Source organism: Triturus cristatus, chromosome 5_1 (assembly GCF_964204655.1).
Source record: "Triturus cristatus chromosome 5_1, aTriCri1.1, whole genome shotgun sequence".
Taxonomy (NCBI): Eukaryota; Metazoa; Chordata; class Amphibia; order Caudata; family Salamandridae; genus Triturus; species Triturus cristatus.
This window is the reverse complement of record NC_140587.1, coordinates 487,332,612-487,350,974: the sequence shown is the minus strand read 5'-3', so window position 1 is coordinate 487,350,974 and position 18,363 is coordinate 487,332,612. Positions and strand designations below refer to the sequence as shown.

The 18,363-nt window shown below is 48.1% G+C and overlaps 1 protein-coding gene across 2 annotated transcripts in view; it reads left to right on the top strand.

The window, feature by feature from the left end:
• The window catches only part of WWP1 (WW domain containing E3 ubiquitin protein ligase 1), an 850,740-nt gene that overhangs the window by 293,287 nt on the left and 539,090 nt on the right, over positions 1-18,363 (top strand). For both annotated transcript variants that reach the window (XM_085605336.1, XM_085605333.1), the window contains exon 10: positions 17,188-17,362. In XM_085605336.1, coding sequence (XP_085461462.1) covers positions 17,188-17,362 — 175 coding nt within the window. The remainder of the gene's footprint in view (positions 1-17,187; positions 17,363-18,363) is intronic.

Here is an 18,363-nt window from a genome sequence, read left to right as displayed (position 1 = left end):
GATTTTGGGGAAGTCAGTGGACTGGACACCTCTCCAGATACTGGAATCTTTTCTCCCCCTGCCGTGGCTACTAAGGAGGAAGGATAGTTTGTGGTGGTTGTGAGTAAGGCGGTGGAGGTCTTGGACCTTAGCCTACCCTCTATGGCACTCAAGACCGATATCTTGACTAAGGTGCTTCAGCTCTGTTTCCCGTCTTCAGAACCGCTTCTCCCTTTTAATGAAGCCCTTGCAGACATTCTGTTTGGGACCGGATTGTCTGCCACCTCTGCCCTGCTCCATGGAACCCTAACTTCCTCAGAGCTTGGTGGTCCAAGCCTTCACCTCCCATGGTACATTCCCTACTGCGAAAAATGAGTAGCGAGATGCACACCTTATTTATATCCTTGAAAATTGCTCTGAAACTTGACGATATTATTCATTGTAGGCGTGCATGCCAGGTAAGCGCTCCGCCCAATTGCGCCGCAATATGAACAAAAACTCTGGACCCTATTTCAGCTCCAATACCGGCAGCACAGCTACTTGATTCAATGAGTCCAATCAATTAAATCTTTGATCAAAGATTTAATTGATTGGACTCATTGAATCAAGTGGCTGTGCTGCCGGTATTGGAACTGAAATAGGGTCCAGAGTTTTTGTTCACATTCCCTACTGCACCACCAGACAGGGAATCCAAGAGGTTGGACATCTTAGGGACTAAGATATTTTCTTACACCAGCCTGGCACTTCAGTCCATCAATACTGGATGCCTTTTGGGCCACTATTCTCTCAAACTGTGGGATACAGTTGTGCAGGTGCTGCCAACGGTTCCAGCGGTAGCCCAGGCATACTCTCCCAGGCTGTTGCCGACGGAGGGACGAAAACATAGTTCATGATCAGATATAGTCTGGATGCCACCGACTTACTGGGCAGAGCAACTTTGTCAACAGTGTCCTTATGGCACCATGCCTGGTTGAGGACAATTGGGTTTTCAGGGCATGTCCAAGCATTGCTTATCAACATGTCCTTAGGCTCCCGTCTCTTCGGATACGAGGACTGCAGGGCTATGGCGAAGTCCATGGGCCTTTCGATGGCCTGAGTTGCCCCCAATCCGCCTTTCACCCCTTTCAGGGCAACGGAAGGGTCTTCCAGCCATGTCTATATCCTCCCAGCCACTGCGGCATGCATGCTTTCCAGAAAGCGTCCTGCGTGGTCAAGGACGCAGCACCCACAGACTCCATGGGGTGGGCAGCCAGAGGTCAGGCCAGTCCACTACTTCCCCCGGCAGCCGCAGCCTCCAAACCCTTATAGCGTGCCCTCTTACTATCATGGGCACCCAAAGGGGGACAGGATCCATCATCACCTGCCCCACTGGCGGTCTATGACATCAGACTGGTGAATTTTGCAGATTGTCTGATGGGGCTACGCCTTCCCCTTCGTGACTACCCCAACCTGCATGCCACCTACTTAGGACAGGTTGACGGCGCCCCCTTATCCATTCTCCGCCAATAAGTGACTGCTTTCTTTGCCAAGGGTGCCAACGCCATAAGTAGATTGTGATTGCTATTCCTGTTGCTTCCTGGTGCCCAAAAAAGACGGAGCCCTTCATCCTATTTTAGACCTGCACCTCTCAATTTCTCCCTCAAGAAGAAGAAATTCAAAATGTTTATGCTCACTCAGGTCCTGTCTGCCCTGGACCCGGTAGACTGCAAGGTAGTGTTGCACTTGCAAAATGCATACTTTAACATCTCTGTCCTGCCTGCCCACAGGCGTTACCTGAAATTCACGGTTGGTCACGAGCACTTTCAGTTCACCGTGCTCCTCTTTGGCCTCAACAGTGCCCATCGGGTGTTCACTAAGGTGATGGTGGTGGTTGCAGTTCATCTGCGGGGGTCAGGGGTGCCAGTCTTCCCCTAGCTCGATGACTGGCTGTTAAATGCGGGCTCTCCCCAGCCTGCAGTCTCACTCATCCAGACTGCGACAGACCTCCTGCATTTGCTGGGGTTCAAAATGCCAAAGTCGCACCCGACTCACACTCAGACGCTCTTTCATCAGGGATGTTCTGGACACGGTGCAGTTTTGGGCTTATCCGGTGAGTCCAGGATATTTAGGCTATGATGCATATGTTTCAGCCTCTAGCCTGGATTTCTTTGAGATTCTGAGGCTTGTGGAACTCATGACCTCTTGCATCCTGCTGGTGACTGCCTGCTAGCATATGCGGGCTGTGCAGTGATAGTTCAAGTGGGCGCAGCATCAGGTAAATTTCTCCGACATAGTCCAGATCTCGGAGGGAACTACAAAAGGCCTGCAGTGGTATCTAACAAACTACTGTTGGTTCAGTGGTATACACCTCTCCCTTCCTGAACCAGACCTGAGAGTGGTGACAGATGCTGGGATGGGGCGGCCATCTGGGAGAGGTGGAGATCAGAGGCCTCTGGTCTCAGGCGGAATCTGGACTTCACATCAACCTGTTGGAGCTCTGTGCACTTCGTCTGGCATTGAAAGACTTTCTCCCCTCTATCAAGGGAAGGCTAGTGCAGATGTTTCCTGACAACACCACTGACGTGGTACTGCAACAAACGGGGGGTGGTGGAGTCGTGGACCCTTTGTCAAGAGGCCTTGCGTCTTTGGACATGGCTGGAATGTCAGGGCATTTCCCTGGTGGTTCCACACTTGGCCGGCTCTCTGAAAACCAGGGCAGACTAACCCTGCCGACAATGCTTAATGGATCACAAATGGTGTCTCCATCCAGAGGTGATGCAAGGTCCCTTTCAGCAGTAGGGAAAGCCTTGGTTAGATCTACTTGCGACTGACAAGAATGGAACGTGCAATAGCAGCAGTTTCTAAGGCAGCTGTTGCTCTGAGATGCCTTTTGTCTCTAGTGGAACTTAGGCCCTCCTGTATGACTTTCTGCCCATACTAATCCTGCCCAGAGTTCTCAAGAAGATAAGGAACGACCTGGCCCAAGTTATCCATTTGACTCGGTACTTGGCATGGAGAGTCTAGTATCCCGAGCTGTTAAGCATGGTCATCGGTCCTCCGATCAGGCTGACACTTCGGGAGAATCTTCTGTTGCAGCAGCAGGGATGGCTTCTCCACCCAAACCTGTCAGCTCGCCTCCTTCTTATGTGGGGATTGAGTGACAACAGTTGACAGTTTTCCACCTTACCCCCAAAGTCTGCAACGTTATCTTGGCAGTCAGTCACCCTTCCACCAAGATGGTATTCGCCTGCCGTTAGGGAAACTTTGTAGCTTGGTGTTCAGAAAGACAGATCCCCTTTCTGCCCCCCTTTTTCAGGTTCTTTTCATTCTTTTTCTTGCCCAGTAGGGCTTTCCTCTGTGCACTCTTAAGGGCTCTTTCTGCTTTTTCAGCTTTTCTATGGTTGCCTGACTAGCCATACCTCTTCAAATCCCCTATTGTAAATAGATTTTTAAAGGTTTGCAACATTTGTCTCCTTTCATTATGCCTTAGTTGGACCTCAATCTTGTCCTCACTTTCATTGTGTGCTCTTTTTGAGCCTTTGCACATTTTTTCTCTCAGGCTCCTTAGCATCAAGGCAGTCTTCTTGTGGCTGTAACATCTGCCCAGACGGTCAGCGAGCTTCAGGCTTTGTCATCCAAGCCTCTGTTCTTAAACACCTACCCAGACGATCGGGTGCTTCGTATGAGAGCTATCATTCCTCAGAAAGTGGGCATTAATTTTCACATTGACCAATCCATCACTGCCTATTTTTTACCGATTTGATAATGTGGACCTAAACAGAGCGCTGTTGTTCAACTTTGACCACACTCTAGTACCGGGTGGATGAGCAATTCTTTTTCAGGTATATCTCTGCAAAGACAGTGCGGGCCGTGCAGAAGGGGACTAGCTCATCATGGATTGTAGTCTGATTAAGGATTTGCTACGCTTTGGCCAAAAAGAAACCCTCTGAAGGTTTGTATGCTCATTCCACCAGAGCTAAAGCTGAGACCACTGCGTAAGCACACGGAGTTCAGTCCTGCATATGTGCCAGGCAGCAACGTGAGCTTCCTAGCACATGTTGACAAAGCATTACTGCCTGGATTGTCTGGTTCATCGGGACGGGCCTTTGCCCGTTCGGTCCTGCAGGACCTCCTTGTATGAAATTGGTTCGCAGATCCACCCACAGGGAGACATTGCTTGGGTATCTATTCGAAAGTATAGGAATCTTCTGTAGGAAAGAAGGTCCTTTCTGGCATAGATGTCCCCACTTTTTGCCTGGTGTCAGTGAGTTTTGATGGTAGTTCACTGGGATCCTGCTAACCAGGACCCTAGTGGCATTGCTCTCTCCTCTAAATTCCATTGTCAGTACTTGAAACACCCCTCAATTGGCATACTGAGGTACCATTATAAGTCCCTAGTATACGGTACTGAGATACCCAGGATATTGGTACACCAGGGGTCTCCCATGGGCTGCAGCATGTATTGTGCCACCCATAGGAGCCAATGCAAACTGTGTCTGCAGAGTTGCCATTGCAGCCTACGTGAAATGGTGCTTGCACCTTTCACTTGGATATAAGGTTTCCCTTATATCCCGATCACTGTACTTTTAACCTATATCACCCCTAAGGCAGGCCCTTTAGTCCAATGGCAGGGTGCCTGGTTCTAAGTGTGTGGGTAGCCCTGCAGGAGCAGAGGTACCCATACAAACCCCGGACTCCATTCTCTGGGCTTTGTTAGTTATGGACAGTCATTAGAAGGCATGTATTGGAAACTTGCAAGTCGAGATGTTCATCTACCTAATGGCTGTCCTGTACCTGACCATGTTTGCTATCAAACATGTTGGAATCATGCAACTAACCGATTCAAGTGTTAATTGCATTATACAATGTACTCGGGGTTTCCTTAGAGGACCTCAATACCTACCTCTGTAGCCTTACAGGTTTTGACTGCCAGCCTGTGCTGCTGCTGATGCTAGACCGTTTTCTGCCCTCCTGCTGATGATCTGATCTCGGGCAAGGGAAGCTGAGCAAAGGATTTCCCTTGAGGAGAGGTGTGACCACCTTTCCTTTAGAATTAGGTAGGGTGGGGGCACGTCCAAGCGCCACCAGACTGCATTGAAGGGCACATTTGGTGCTCTCTTTGCATAAACCAGTTTTGGCCAGTTCTTGGAGCCCTTGGCTTCTGCTCTTGCGTGAAACTATACAAAGAACAGGGGAGTGTCCACCCCCCTGCCCAGCTCCTCCCTAGGGATGTCCCCAGGGCTCCTCCAGGTGGCCACTTGATTCTGCCATTTTGAATCTTAGCCCTTGGGAGCCTCTAACTGGGTAGGCCAGCTCAGTAGCGTTCCTGACCCCCTCCGATAGGCAGGGCACCACAGAAGAGGTCCTTTACCTTTTTAGGGTTATTTAAGGGCTCCCCTGGGGGTAGGTCCTTAGATTTGTCCCAACAACTTCAAGATCCGACTGACTGGTATCTGAAGACTGTCCAAAGACTCTTCTGTTGGTGGACACTGGAACTCTGCTTTACTTTGAGTCAAGACCAAAGACGCATCTGCTTCGTTGGGAAGATTCCTGCTGCATCTTTGCCCCTGTGCTTCAAGTTCTCCAACTCTGTGGCCGTGCATCCTCAGTCACCGAGGACTCAGCCTGCATCCCAGCCAAAAGGAATCTCCTCTGAAGTGAAGGAGTCATTTCCCTGTATCTGCAGGCACCTCTACGACAACTGGTTTGCTGAACCTATTGTCCCACAGACCTCGCCCGGCTCTACAACACATGGGAGGTTTGTTGGTCTTTCATTGGCATGACCAGTCTTACCTGCAACTGGGGTGACTGTGATCCCTCTCCAGTCGATGTAAACTGCCTCCCTGTGCACCGCGGCGGTTTGCCATTGCCAAGTCTTGTTGGCTCTCTTCACGAAAGATCTTCAAGCTCCAAGAAGCCCCAGCGTCCCACAGCTCCAAGAACGGTGCCCTTCATGCATCCTCAGCATCGTGGGCCTATATCTCCTGTGTGCTGCTGAGGCTTCCCTGCGACTTCCTGTGCCTGCAGCCAGAGGGTCCTCGAGGGGGCTTCATTGAGTCCTGCTGGCTTTGCTGCATGCTGAGGGCCGGCCTTGACTTACCCTTGTTGACTTAGTTTCACAGACCTTGCTGGTGTGCAACACAGCATCTTCACCCACAATCTGTTGTTTGCACATAACCAAGGCTTGTTGGTGGTCCTGCTGGCCAATGACCTTCCTGTACTCGTCGACCGGCAAGGGACAGCTCATGTAAGGCTCCTGTGGTCCTGCATTGTCGCCTGTGCTCCAAAGCTGCTGCTTCATTCTCACCGTGCTACAGCAAGAACCAAAGACAAGGGCTGGCATTGTGATCCTGAGCCTCCTGGTTACCTGTTGGTGGTGTGGACTCTGTCCCCTCTACTTTCAGGTTCTTCTCATCTGGATTCCACGTCCTGGTTCCACCAGCCTGGTCCACGAGACTCTGTAGCTGCTTAACGTCCAAAAACCTCAATTGGCATCTTGGGGCACTTCCGGCACTACTACTTCCCTGTGCACCTGGGCTCCCTGGTGTAGGTATCCTGATTCTTGGGGTATCCACGGGTGGGGTGGCTCGCCAACCTTTCTTCAAACAAGTGTGTGCGTCGGAAGGTGGCGTCGGTCGGCTCCGCGTTAGTCGTCGGCGTCGTGCTCACCGAGATGACGTCGTGGCAGCTACTCGGATGCCGCCCTCGCGCGCTGACGGCAGTTCTTTCTTTTTCCGCGCCAGTCAGCGCAGGTCCGGGAAGAGCGGTACCTCAGTAATTTTTTTACAAACATTTTCTCGACTTTTGTCGACGTTTTGTTTCGAGTCTTCGACTCCGAACAGGTGCACAAGGGATGCTCTGTTTCAAGGCCTGCGGTTCCTGTGACCGACTGATGTCGGTGACTGATCCGCACCGTGTGTGCCTCTTTTGCCTGGAGTGCGACCATGACCCCAAGTCATGCTCTGACTGTCAGTTGTTGACGCCAAAGGCTTTGCGGGAGCGGTCCCGAAAGCTGCTTGAACGACAGCAGTCGGCAGCGAGCCGTTCGTAGTCCCGGTCGAGAGGGTGGTCGAGGGACCGGTCGCGGAGCCACCATCAGTGCGGCTCGAAGTCTTCGCACTCTGGGTCGGGTAAGTCGAAGCATAAGAGGAAGTTGAAGAAGCATCGTCGCTCTTCGCCTTCTCCTCGTCGGTCAGCCGACTCGATGAGGTTTGCGGGTGGTGCCACGCCCGCAGCTCCACCCGCAGAGCCTGAAGGGTCGACTCCGAGCTTCCCTCCCTTTCCGGGACCAGAGCGACCCCCGCCCGGCTTCGTACGTTCTACAAAGCGATGCATGCCATCTTTGGGGGGACCGACCCGACCAGCGCTCCTTTGGGCCCCACGGACTCGGTTGGGGGGGGGGGCCTAGGTCTTCGCTGCCGGTGGCTCCGGCCCCCTTGGATCAAGGCCTGGATCCGGAACGGCACCGCTAACATGCACGATGCGGGTCGCCCCCCCATCCGGCATCGACCCAGCCTCCTTCCTGACGTGTACACGTGCTGGGCGTCGTCGATCGATGTCGGATCCGGCGCGGAGTGGGATTTCCGTGCCCCTGTTCACTTCTGGGGCACCTTTCCAACCACAGTGGCAACCAGAGGAAGATGAGGACTGGGAGGGGTCAAGTGACCCTTTAACTGATGAGCTTGGTTCTGGACTGGACTGGAGAGAGGAACAGGGGGATGCCAGTGGTGTTGGCACTTCACCCGACCTTGGCATGTTGTCTCCTCCTACCGTGGCTACGGAGGAGGGAGCGTCATACGCTGTGGTGTTCCGTAGGGTGGCAGGGGCTCTCAACCTCGAGCTTCCTAAGGTGGCGGTCAGGACTAACCTCCTGACTGAGGTGCATCAACCGGCGGCGTGCTCTTCGGAGCCCCTACTTCCGTTTAATGAGGCCCTCACTGACATCCTTTTGGGCACCTGGTCTGTGGACAGGATGATCGCCCGATGCCACCGCCCGGCTCCAGGCGCCCCACTTTCCTCTCCCAACACCCCACCCCGGAGAGCTTGGTGGTCCAAGCCTCCACCTCCAAGAGTGCCTTCCCTACTGCTCCACCGGAAAGGGAATCAAAGAAGCTGGACCATCTTGGGAAGAAGTTTTTCTATTCCGTCAGCTTAGGGCTGCGATCTGTAAACACTGCATGCCTCTTGGGCCATTATTCGCACTCCGTGTGGGATACAGTGGCGCAAGTGCTGCCTCAGTGATGGATGCAGCGAAGTTTACGATCCGTTGTGGGCTGGACACCGCTGACTCTCTGGGCAGGAACATTTCAACGTCGGTATGTCCGGAACACCTTGATGGACATCGCCTCTTTGGCGACAAAGCAGACAACGCCATAGAGGGCTTCAAGGACTCACCCCCCCTGTTCCGCAGCAGCCTCCAAACCCTCCTAGTCTGACCTTTCAGGCCCATCAGTGGGCGGCAGGATTCGCCATCACTTCCCCCACTGGTGCACCATAACTTCGGACTAGTGTGTTTTGCAGATAGTCTGAAGGGGCTTCACCCACCCCCTCCGAGACTACCCCCCCAGCCATGCCACCTCGTTACCACCGCATGTCGGAGGATCAACGGGCACTTTTCCAGCAGGAAGTCGCGGCTCTCTTGGCCAAGGAAGCCATCGAGCGAGTTCCTGTCCCAGAAGTAGATCGTGGTTGCTACTCCCACTACTTTCTGGTTCCCAAGAAGGACAAGGGCCTGCATCCTATCTTGGATCTCAGGGACGTCAATCGCTTCAAAGGTTCAAAATGTTTATGCTTGCTCAGGTCTTGTCTGCCATCGACCCGCAAGACTGGATGGTAGCGTTCGACTTGCAGGATGCTTATTTTCACATCCCCGTCTTGCTGGCCCACTTGCGTTGTCTGCGATTCACGGTAGGCCATGCGCATTTTAAGTTTACCGTGCTCTCCTTTGGCCTTACCAGCGCCCCTCAGGTGTTCACGAAAGTGATGGCGGTGGTCGCAGCTCATCTGCGCAGATCAGAGATTTCAGTGTTCCCCTCTCTCGACGACTGGCTGTTGAAGGGGGCTCGCCCCAGGCAGTCGTCTCCCACCTCCAGACTATGACCGACCTCCTGCATCTGCGGTGGTTCTCCATCAATGTACCGAAGTCGCACCTGATTCCCTCTCAGAAGCTCCTCTTTATCGGAGTGGTTCTGGACATGGCACAGTTTTGGGTCTATCCTCCCGAACAGCGAGTCCGGGACATTCATGCTATGATTCCGAACTTTCAGCCCTTGTCCCGGGTTTTGGTCAGAATGACCCTGAGGCTACTGGGCCTCATGACCGCCTGTATCCTGCTGACCAATCTTGCCAGGTGGCATATGTGGGCTCTACAGTGGGACCTGAAGTTCCGGTTGGCGCAGCATCGGGGGAATCTGTCCGACTACGTTCAGATCTGGGAGGGCACTGCTCAACAACTGCAGTGGTGGCTCACGAACCAGGATTGGGGCAGTGGCAGATCCCTCTTGCTTCCCCTACCCAACCACACTGTGGTGACGGATGCCTCCCTTGTGGGGTGGCCACGTGGGAGAGGCGGAGATCAGAGGCCTCTGGTCTCCGGCGGAGTCCGAGCTTCACATCAACCTTCTGGAGCTCCGGGTGATTTGTCTTGCACTGAAGGCATTCCTTCCCTCTGTCCGGGGAAAAGTAGAGCAGGTGTTCACGGACCACACCACCGCCATGTGCTATTGCAACAAAGAAGGTGGGGTGGGGTCGTGGACCCTATGTCAGGAAGCCCTTCGCCTCTGGACATGGCTGGAACTTCAAGGCATTTCCTTGGTGGTTCAGCACCTGGCAGGTTCTCTGAATGCCAGGGCGGACAAACTCAGCTGCAGGTGCATGATAGATCACAAATAGCGTTTTCACTCGGAGGTGGTTGAAGGACTGTTACTACAGTTGGGAGAGCCTTGGTTAGATCTATTCGCTACCGAAGAGAACACGCAATGTCAGCAATTCTGCACGTTGGAATTTCCAAGGCGGCACTCGCTCAGTGATGCTTTTCGTCCCGAGTGGAGTTGCGGTCTGTTGTACGCCTTTCCGCCTATACCACTTCTGCCCAGAGTGCTGAAAAAGATCAGGCGCGACAGGGCCCAAATCATTCTTGTGGCTCCGGATTGGGGAAGAAGAGTCTGGTATCCCGAGCTGCTCAACATGGCCATCGCTCCACGGATCCGACTGCTTTTTTCGGGAGGATCTTCTGTCGCAGCAGCAGGGGACGGTCCTCCACCTGAACCTGTCCAGTCTCCACCTCCTTGCGTGGAGATTGAGCGGCGGCACTTTACGTCTTTCGACCTGCCTCCTGAAGTCTGTGACGTAATCTTGGCAGCCAGGCATCCCTCCACAAAGACGGTATATGCCTATAGGTGGAACAAGTTTGTGGCATGGTGCACAACAAAGGCTGTGGATCCCCTTTCTGCCCCTCTGTCTGAGGTCCTATTGTTCATTCTCTCTTTGGCCCAGCAGGGCTCTACTCTGGGCACTATCAAGGGATACCTTTCAGCCATCTCTGTCTTCCTTCGGCTGCCAGATCAGCCTTCTCTTTTCAAGTCCCCGGTAGTTCACCGTTTCTTGAAAGGCTTAACGCATCTCTTTCCTCCAATTCCTTTCGTTATGCCTCAGTGGGACTTGAATCTTGTACTAACTTACTTAATGTGTGCTCCCTTTGAGCCACTTCATAACTGTCCTTTACGTCTCTTGACTCTTAAGACTGCTTTCCTGGTAGCCATCACTTCTGCTAGAAGGGTGAGTGAGCTCCAGGCTCTTTCCTTGAAACCTCCTTTCCTGTCTGTTCACCCAGACAAGGTGGTTCTCCGGACCCGTCCATCCTTTCTTCCTAAGGTGGTCACTGCCTTCCACATCGGACAGACCATTACTTAGCCCACCTTCTTTCCGCATCCTTCAAAGGAAGATGAGAGGCTCCACCGTCTGGACCCAAAACGTGCGCTCTTCTTCTATCTGGATCGCACAAAACAGTTCCGGGTGAATGATCAACTTTTTGTTGGCTACTTGGGTGCAAAGAAGGGTCGGGCTGTACATGAGCGCACCATTTCTAGATGAGTGTTGTGTATTAAGGCTTGTTACTCTCTAGCTAAAAAGGAGCCTCCAGTGGGGCTATGCGCTCACTCCACCAGGACGACGGCAGCCACTACGGCCTTGGGAAGAGGAGTGCCTCTGAATGACATCTGTCCTGCGGTCATGTGGGTATCGCTGCACATGTTCACCAAACACTACTGCCTGGACAGCCAAGTCCGGAGAGATGTCTTCTTTGGCCGTTCTGTTCTCCAGGACTTCCTGTTGTGATCTTGGTTCGCAGACCCACCACTGGGGTTGGTAGTGCTGTGGTATCTATTCTAAGGTGAGGAATCTATAACTACCCTGTTTCTTTCAGATGCACAAGTTACTTACCTTCGGTAACGATATATCTGTATGAAACCTTAGTTAGTTATAGATTCTTTATTGCCCCACCCATCCTCCCCTTTCTGTGAACTGATTTCTAGGGTTAAGGACATCCTTTTAGGGCCCTAGTTTTGTGCACCAATGGTCCGTGTCTTGCATGGCTCTGCGTTTCTGGCGCGGAAAGTCGTGTACAGAACTGACGTCAGCGTGCGAGGGCGGTGTCTAAGTAGCTGCTGCAACGTCATCCCGGCGACCACAGCGACTAACGCGGAGCCGACCGACGCCACCTTCCGAGGTGCAGAGGTACTGCTGACGAAAAAAAATTCTGGATCTAGTCTGATGCCTGGGGGTAATTCTAAGATAGACAATCTATAACTAATGTTTCTTACAGATATATTGTTACCGAAGGTAAGTAACTTGTGCATTACTGTCAATACATCTCTGTATCCCCTGCATAGTGCCATCCCTATAAAGTCACTCTACAACTGTAAAACTCGTCGATAAGATCAAAGGGAATGACTTACCATGACCACAGTTCCTTTCCCCATTTTTTTCTGGAAAACCAATCATTGTGAGCAAATGTCATCACACCATAATCTCTGAAAATTAGTACTTATTGCATCTCTGCCTGAATGGTTGTTCCTGTGAAATAACATGACTATTTGTAACAATAAATAATTTGGCAGCACAACTGTTTTCCGTATTCACTCACGTCCACTTAATTTTTCTTGCAATTCCTGCTTTTTCTCCTGACCTGCATCATCTTGCATATTCCTGATCTCTTCCGTTGTATGTGCAGACACATCATGGACTGTCACTACTTCTATTACAATAGTGTGCTCAGTCGAAACATTTAGTGTTTAAAACCTGACCACTGAATCTGCAGAATGATTGTCTTGACACTTGATCTGACCCTCAATGTGCTTCACATTTCTCATCAGCTAACAGAGATCTTTGCAGAGTTCTCAATTGATCAATTTTTTGGGGTCATTGCATATTGGAATACAAGCTAATGTCCTACACCCCCCTGGTGACCAAAATGGGTGATGGCTGAGCATAGCCCCCAATCCCACAGCTACCCCTATTGCTAATCTCTCCACTTAGCTCTGTAGGACCTTTTATATCAAGGTCTCTTGCCCCGCTCACACAAGTAAGGTACTATTGTTTTAGAGACGCTTTGGGGGGGGGGGGGGGGGGGGGGAAATTTGTGGGTCTCCACAGATTTCAGAAGTTTTCCTCACAGAAATGTGAGGATAATGTATTTTTCTTGTCAAATTTTGAGGTTTGGGTTTGCACTGGATTTTGAGTACATAATCCTGGCAAGAGCCATGCTAGTCACCCCACGCTGTATACCCCCAGGTGTATGGTTTTTAAAAAAGTGCAGGTTAGCTAGGTTTCCATCGGTGCTGGCTGATCAAGGGCCCAAAATCCACAGCTACCCACTTTGCGAAATAGGGGTCTATTTTGGGTGGAAAAATGTGATGCATCTATGATGCGCTTTGGGACATTTCCTGTTGAAAGCACTAGGTCTACTTACACAGGTAAGGTACCATTTCTTTTGGAAGACGTGGGAGGGTAGAACAGTAGAAAGTTGTTTTTACCAATTAGATTTCATTGCATTTATGCCTTCCAAATGTAAGCCAGTGTGTAAAGACATTTTGAAAAATGGCCTCTAAACACAAAGCTAGTATCGGCAGACACAAATTCAGAAATGTACATCTAACCAGTGCTGCTAAACTCCTCACCTTGTGCCCATTTCAGAAATATGGAGGTTCCCTTGATACCCATTTTTCACTTTGTTTATTTCACTATATTAGTTGGTCTGTACTTCGTACACTATGAAAAACTATTATATGGTGCAGTTTAGTTGTTGGGTCTAGGTACCTTGAATTCTAGGATAACCTACAAAACCTCTATATCCCCGCAGTTTAGCAGTGTCTAGTGGACGAAATAGTATATTGCTTTTGGAAATCGACAATTGTGACAAAATAGTTACAGAAGAAAAGATAGTCGCACATGGTCGTTTTTCCTAGTCGTTTAAAGTATTTCTTTATTTTAAGTACGTTTCTGTGGGAAAACCTTGCGGTATCTACATATATGCTCCCTTGCTGAATTCAGAACGTTGTCTACTTTTCAGAAATCTATAGCTTTACTGGATCACCAAAGGGGTTTGCGCTTGTTTCCCCCACAACCTATAAGTAGGTTTAGAGCACAAAAAATAGGAAAAATGGGCTGCCTCTTTGAAAAATTACAAAACTCTGGCCATTTTTTTTTATTTTTTATTCAGCTGTGCGTATTTCTGAAAGCTGGGAAGACAATGACTTTAGCAGAGAGAACAGTTTGTTGATGCTATTTTTAGGAGAAAAAACACACTTATCGAGCACATTTTTCCTATTTAAAAAAACACCAACTCAAAATGTAGCTATATTTTGCCTATTTTCCCTGTCCCCTCAAAGGGAATCCACAGACCCTGGTTACTTTTAGAATCCCCAGGATCTTAGGGGAAAAAAGGACACAAATTTAGCAGTTTTGGAGCCTGGGCATTCCCAAATAGCCAAAAAAGGACTCCACACTCAAGGGGAAGGGGGCGGGAGTGTGAGACCCAGCAGTTATGGGGTTAAGAGAACTAGTTTTTGTGTTATGCTCCTTGGGACAGGGTAGGAGGTTGACATTCACTGTGAAATTAGCCAATTGCTGAAGTTGGTTGATCCACAACCCTATGCTGTATGATGTAGTGGCTAAAAGAAAAATGTATATGACAAAATGACAGACCAGTGGACATAGAACGGTGACTGAAAGCCCCAATAAGTAGGTATATTATACATATCATTTCAGTAAAACTAAAGTCTTTGCTAATACCAGACCTAAAAATCACTGAAGGATCAACTGCCATTGTGATGCAGTCTTTTCTGTGGTTGGTATTGACTACCTTAAAGTAATAGCACAGATTGTTATCTACCTGGCACAGCTGTGCTGCATAAAATCTTCAATACTAATGGTTATAATAGTAGTTAATATAATAGGCTTAAGGAAGCATGGTTCTCCTATATCCTTTCCTTCGCATCATATGTTTAATGACCTGTGGCAGTAGACCTCTTCCTACAGAAGATAGATGTGCATCCCGCCCATGTGTTACCCGTGTTATGGATTTCGCTTATGGCATTTCCTTTTGGTTTTCTCTGTCTGGCGCTGTTGCCTCATGACATTGAATGTTGACCCGATTAGAAACCTTTCTCGTTATGTTAAGGACAGAGCCGATTGCCTTGAGTGCCACTGCGATTAACACATGTATATCATTAACTCGAGAAATAAAGCAGTGGCCCATTTAAGATCCACACCCTAAATCTCCACTGCACAGCCAGATCAGTTTGTACTGTTGCTCATCTTACTATCTCCTTACCGTCTCCCTTTTCTATCATATGTGCTTCTACGCTTTTATATCTTCAAGACACTAGATCTTAAAATTGGACTTTCAGTCCTGTGCTTTGAAACATTTGGAGATGCAAACAGTCCTTACAGCAATCTTGCCTCTTTCTAAGGCTCATAATGTCTACATTTTTTCTGTTGGATCCTTTCGCAGAAATTACTCCCCCCCCCCCCCCTCCTATGAACTCGTACAAGGTCAATAAATCTTGCATTGGAACGTACAGATGCTCACTCAGCCCGGGTTCTTTTATCCTTGTACTTGTAAGTTTTGCTCTCATCTTTAGACACACAAGGCAAATATTTTAATATATTCCTATCCAGGAAGGTCCGTGTTAGTGTATCTGGTTCATATTAATAGTACCACTGTCATGATATGACTGCGCCTGTTGTGTCCACGGTTGGTCGTCATTGTTGACTCCAGCTGCTGTTTTTCTTCTGTAGCATGGGGCATAGTTGTCTCTAACATTAAAGAATACTGCATCTAGGCACCTTCAGTTTGAAAACCTTGGAAAAGCGATTGTAATAATGTAGCAACCAGTTCACATAGAATTATAATATGAATCTTAGTGTATGACATGTTGTCAGTATTGTTTCTTTCTCCAGAAAAAAAACCTACACTGATGTTGGGGATTCTCAACCTGTATAGTAAGCTGCAGTGCTCTACCTTGTGATGCCAATAGATTCAATTTAGTATAAAAATGTATGAAAGAATACCTACTCCAAAGAACCCTTGTAAGTAAACACGTTTTGCTACAAGTTAGCCTATTTAAAGTATTTTACATTGTTATGCTTTTACCTGTAGCAGACTAGTCATCAGAAGTTGTATGCACTTTTTTGATTGAATAAATCGTGTCGATGTCCTCAAACTTGGTGTGAGTATGTGTATGCATATACAAAGTGCTGTTATGCTATATAGACATGTCAACTTATAAGTTGGGTAATGTATATTCACCAAAAGTGCATTATTGGACTGTACTTAATCTTAATAAAGGAGACTCCCCTGCACACAATTAAGCATCATTTGTTAAGCACACGTTGAATTTGCAAAGAAGCTGTAGGTACTAAATGCTATATTTATTCCCTGAAAAATCTCAGTTTAAGAGACTTTATAGTTAGTTGTTCTAAAGAGATATGAACTAATGTTAAAAAAAAAAAAACAAGCACTAACCACTGAAATTTGCCAGTTCTAGGTTAGCGAACTAACTAACTTGAACCGCCATCATGCATTGCTTAGGACCTCCTTTTTGTGACTCTCTAAAGCAGGCTTTCACTGTAGTGTATTCCAGTAGGGTTCCATGGCCCTGTGTCCTGTAATAGCTGCCTCAACAAGTTGTGGCTATCCAATCAAACGGGGGTCCCCTTGGGTCCCCCAGACTCGCCCCTAGGGGTTAGGGAGTGTTCGCCCTGCCTCCTTATATAATTTCTTTAATTATCAAGACACAGGGACTGCATCCTGTAATGGCAGCCACTGCATATTGTTAGTGTTGTTGCCAGCCAAGGAAGATTGACTAGTCTCCTTTAAATTGGCCTATCGGAGTCTGTTTGGACACCAACAGTCCAGATATGCCTAACTTTTTATTCCTTCAAGTCCATCCAAGTCTAGGTAAAGTTCACACTTTTAGCCAGATTTGTTGTAATTCCGTTGAGCCATTTTCTCTCTATAGGAGAGCAAATTTCCTATGGGAATTAATATTGGAAGTCTAATGTTTGATGCCCCACTCCTCTTCTTTTTTTTTTTTTTCTTTGCTTTTACCCCACTTGATTGAAGAAGCTGAGGTGGCTGAACTTTTTGGGGATAGTTTCATGTAGATTTGTCAAGTGACACCAAAGGTTCTAGCGAAACAAAGACTCTTGATGTAAAATCTGACCTAACTGGAAGTACACAAACTCAATTTCAATACAGTGACGACTGTCACTGTGTAATGTGTGTGTGCACACACTTTATTATTATTTAGTTTTTGCATTTGTGTCTCAGGATGAATAAGGGTCTTTTTTTAAAGGTGTTAAAAATCAAAACCTAAGAGCAAAGTTCAAAGGAGCAAGTAGAAAAGAGGGTTTTATATTGTTCACTCTGTTTAAAGACTTCCAGGTAGTAGAGCACTCAGACCCCGCTAAGTCATGTAGTTGAAAGGCATTTTTGGCCAACCTTGCATCAGGGAAGGTTGAAAATGTCAAAACACGTCAAGAAAACGTACGTTATTAACGACATTAAAAATATTAAAAGATGTTGAAGAAAATCATGTAGGTAAATAATTTCTTCACAATGCATTGTTGTTGACAGACTCCTTGTGATATGCTGCTTAGGTTTGGCCTACTTGGGCAAGGATAATATTTTGCCATTGAACCACTATTGAATGGATGTTTTTTTGTTAGGTGGGAACGTAGAGTGGATGATCGCGGCAGAGTTTATTACGTGGACCATAATACCAGGACAACAACTTGGCAACGGCCAACAATGGAGTCAGTCAGGAATTTTGAACAGTGGCAGTCTCAACGTAATCAACTACAGGGTGCTATGCAGCAGTTTAACCAACGATACCTCTATTCGGTAATTTCCACACTGTTTACCATTTATTACATTAATGGTGCATCCTGGTAGAGTGAGACCAATGTTGGACTGAAATAATTATTACTGTAACATGTTAACTTACCTTTTTTGTTGTTAGTTTCACTTTAATTAGAAATTCATAACATTTTGTACATATGAGAACTACTGAAAGCATAACCCAACTCGCCAGTTAATATAACCATGATGACCCCATACAGTGAATTGGAGATGTTAATGACCTCTCATCAGCAGTGTATTGTGAGTGATCCACTGCCATCAACCAATATTGTACTATATCCTCTAAGCAGTAATACTCTTTAGTTTGTGAGGCAAAACTGTACCTTATCCACATCCTTTTAAACAAGTGCTATACACCCCATTCTGTGACGTTGTCAGCCCATCATGTAATAGCATCCAATAGAGCATTCTTGGCTGCCCCTTCCTAGTACCATGCATTAGTTACCCAATCATGCCACAGCAACTGTTTGACACCTTAGTAGTTACCCCAATAGCTTGTCCTGAGCCGTAGTCTCCACAATCAGCCGGTACTGTAGAGTAATAGTCTTCCCAGTCAACAGTGCACAGTAGCGTCAAACATCATTATTGCTGTCTTCTGTTTACCCCTCAGTCTGCTCTGCATAATCATTTGGCCAATTAATCAGTATTGTACAATCATTAGCCTCTAGAAGGTAGTAATTGGTCAATTAGTCAGTTCCTTTTAGTAGCAGCTGGGCAGGATTTGCCCGTTCAGCCGATACTATTCACAGTTCATCACATCCTTTAGTGGTGTTTTGTTTAATGAGATCAGCTACAGCTATCTAATATTGGCTTTGTCTGCTAATTATCTGCAAATGCTGCTTAGCTTAATACTGTCCAATCAGCCAGTGTCCTGCAGAATGTGAGTCCGCCTTTACTGTGCATCTTCCATTCCATTAACTAGTACTGTGCATCTGCAATGGTTCCTTCTTTACTTGGGGTAGGCGGATCTAAAGGGACTGAAA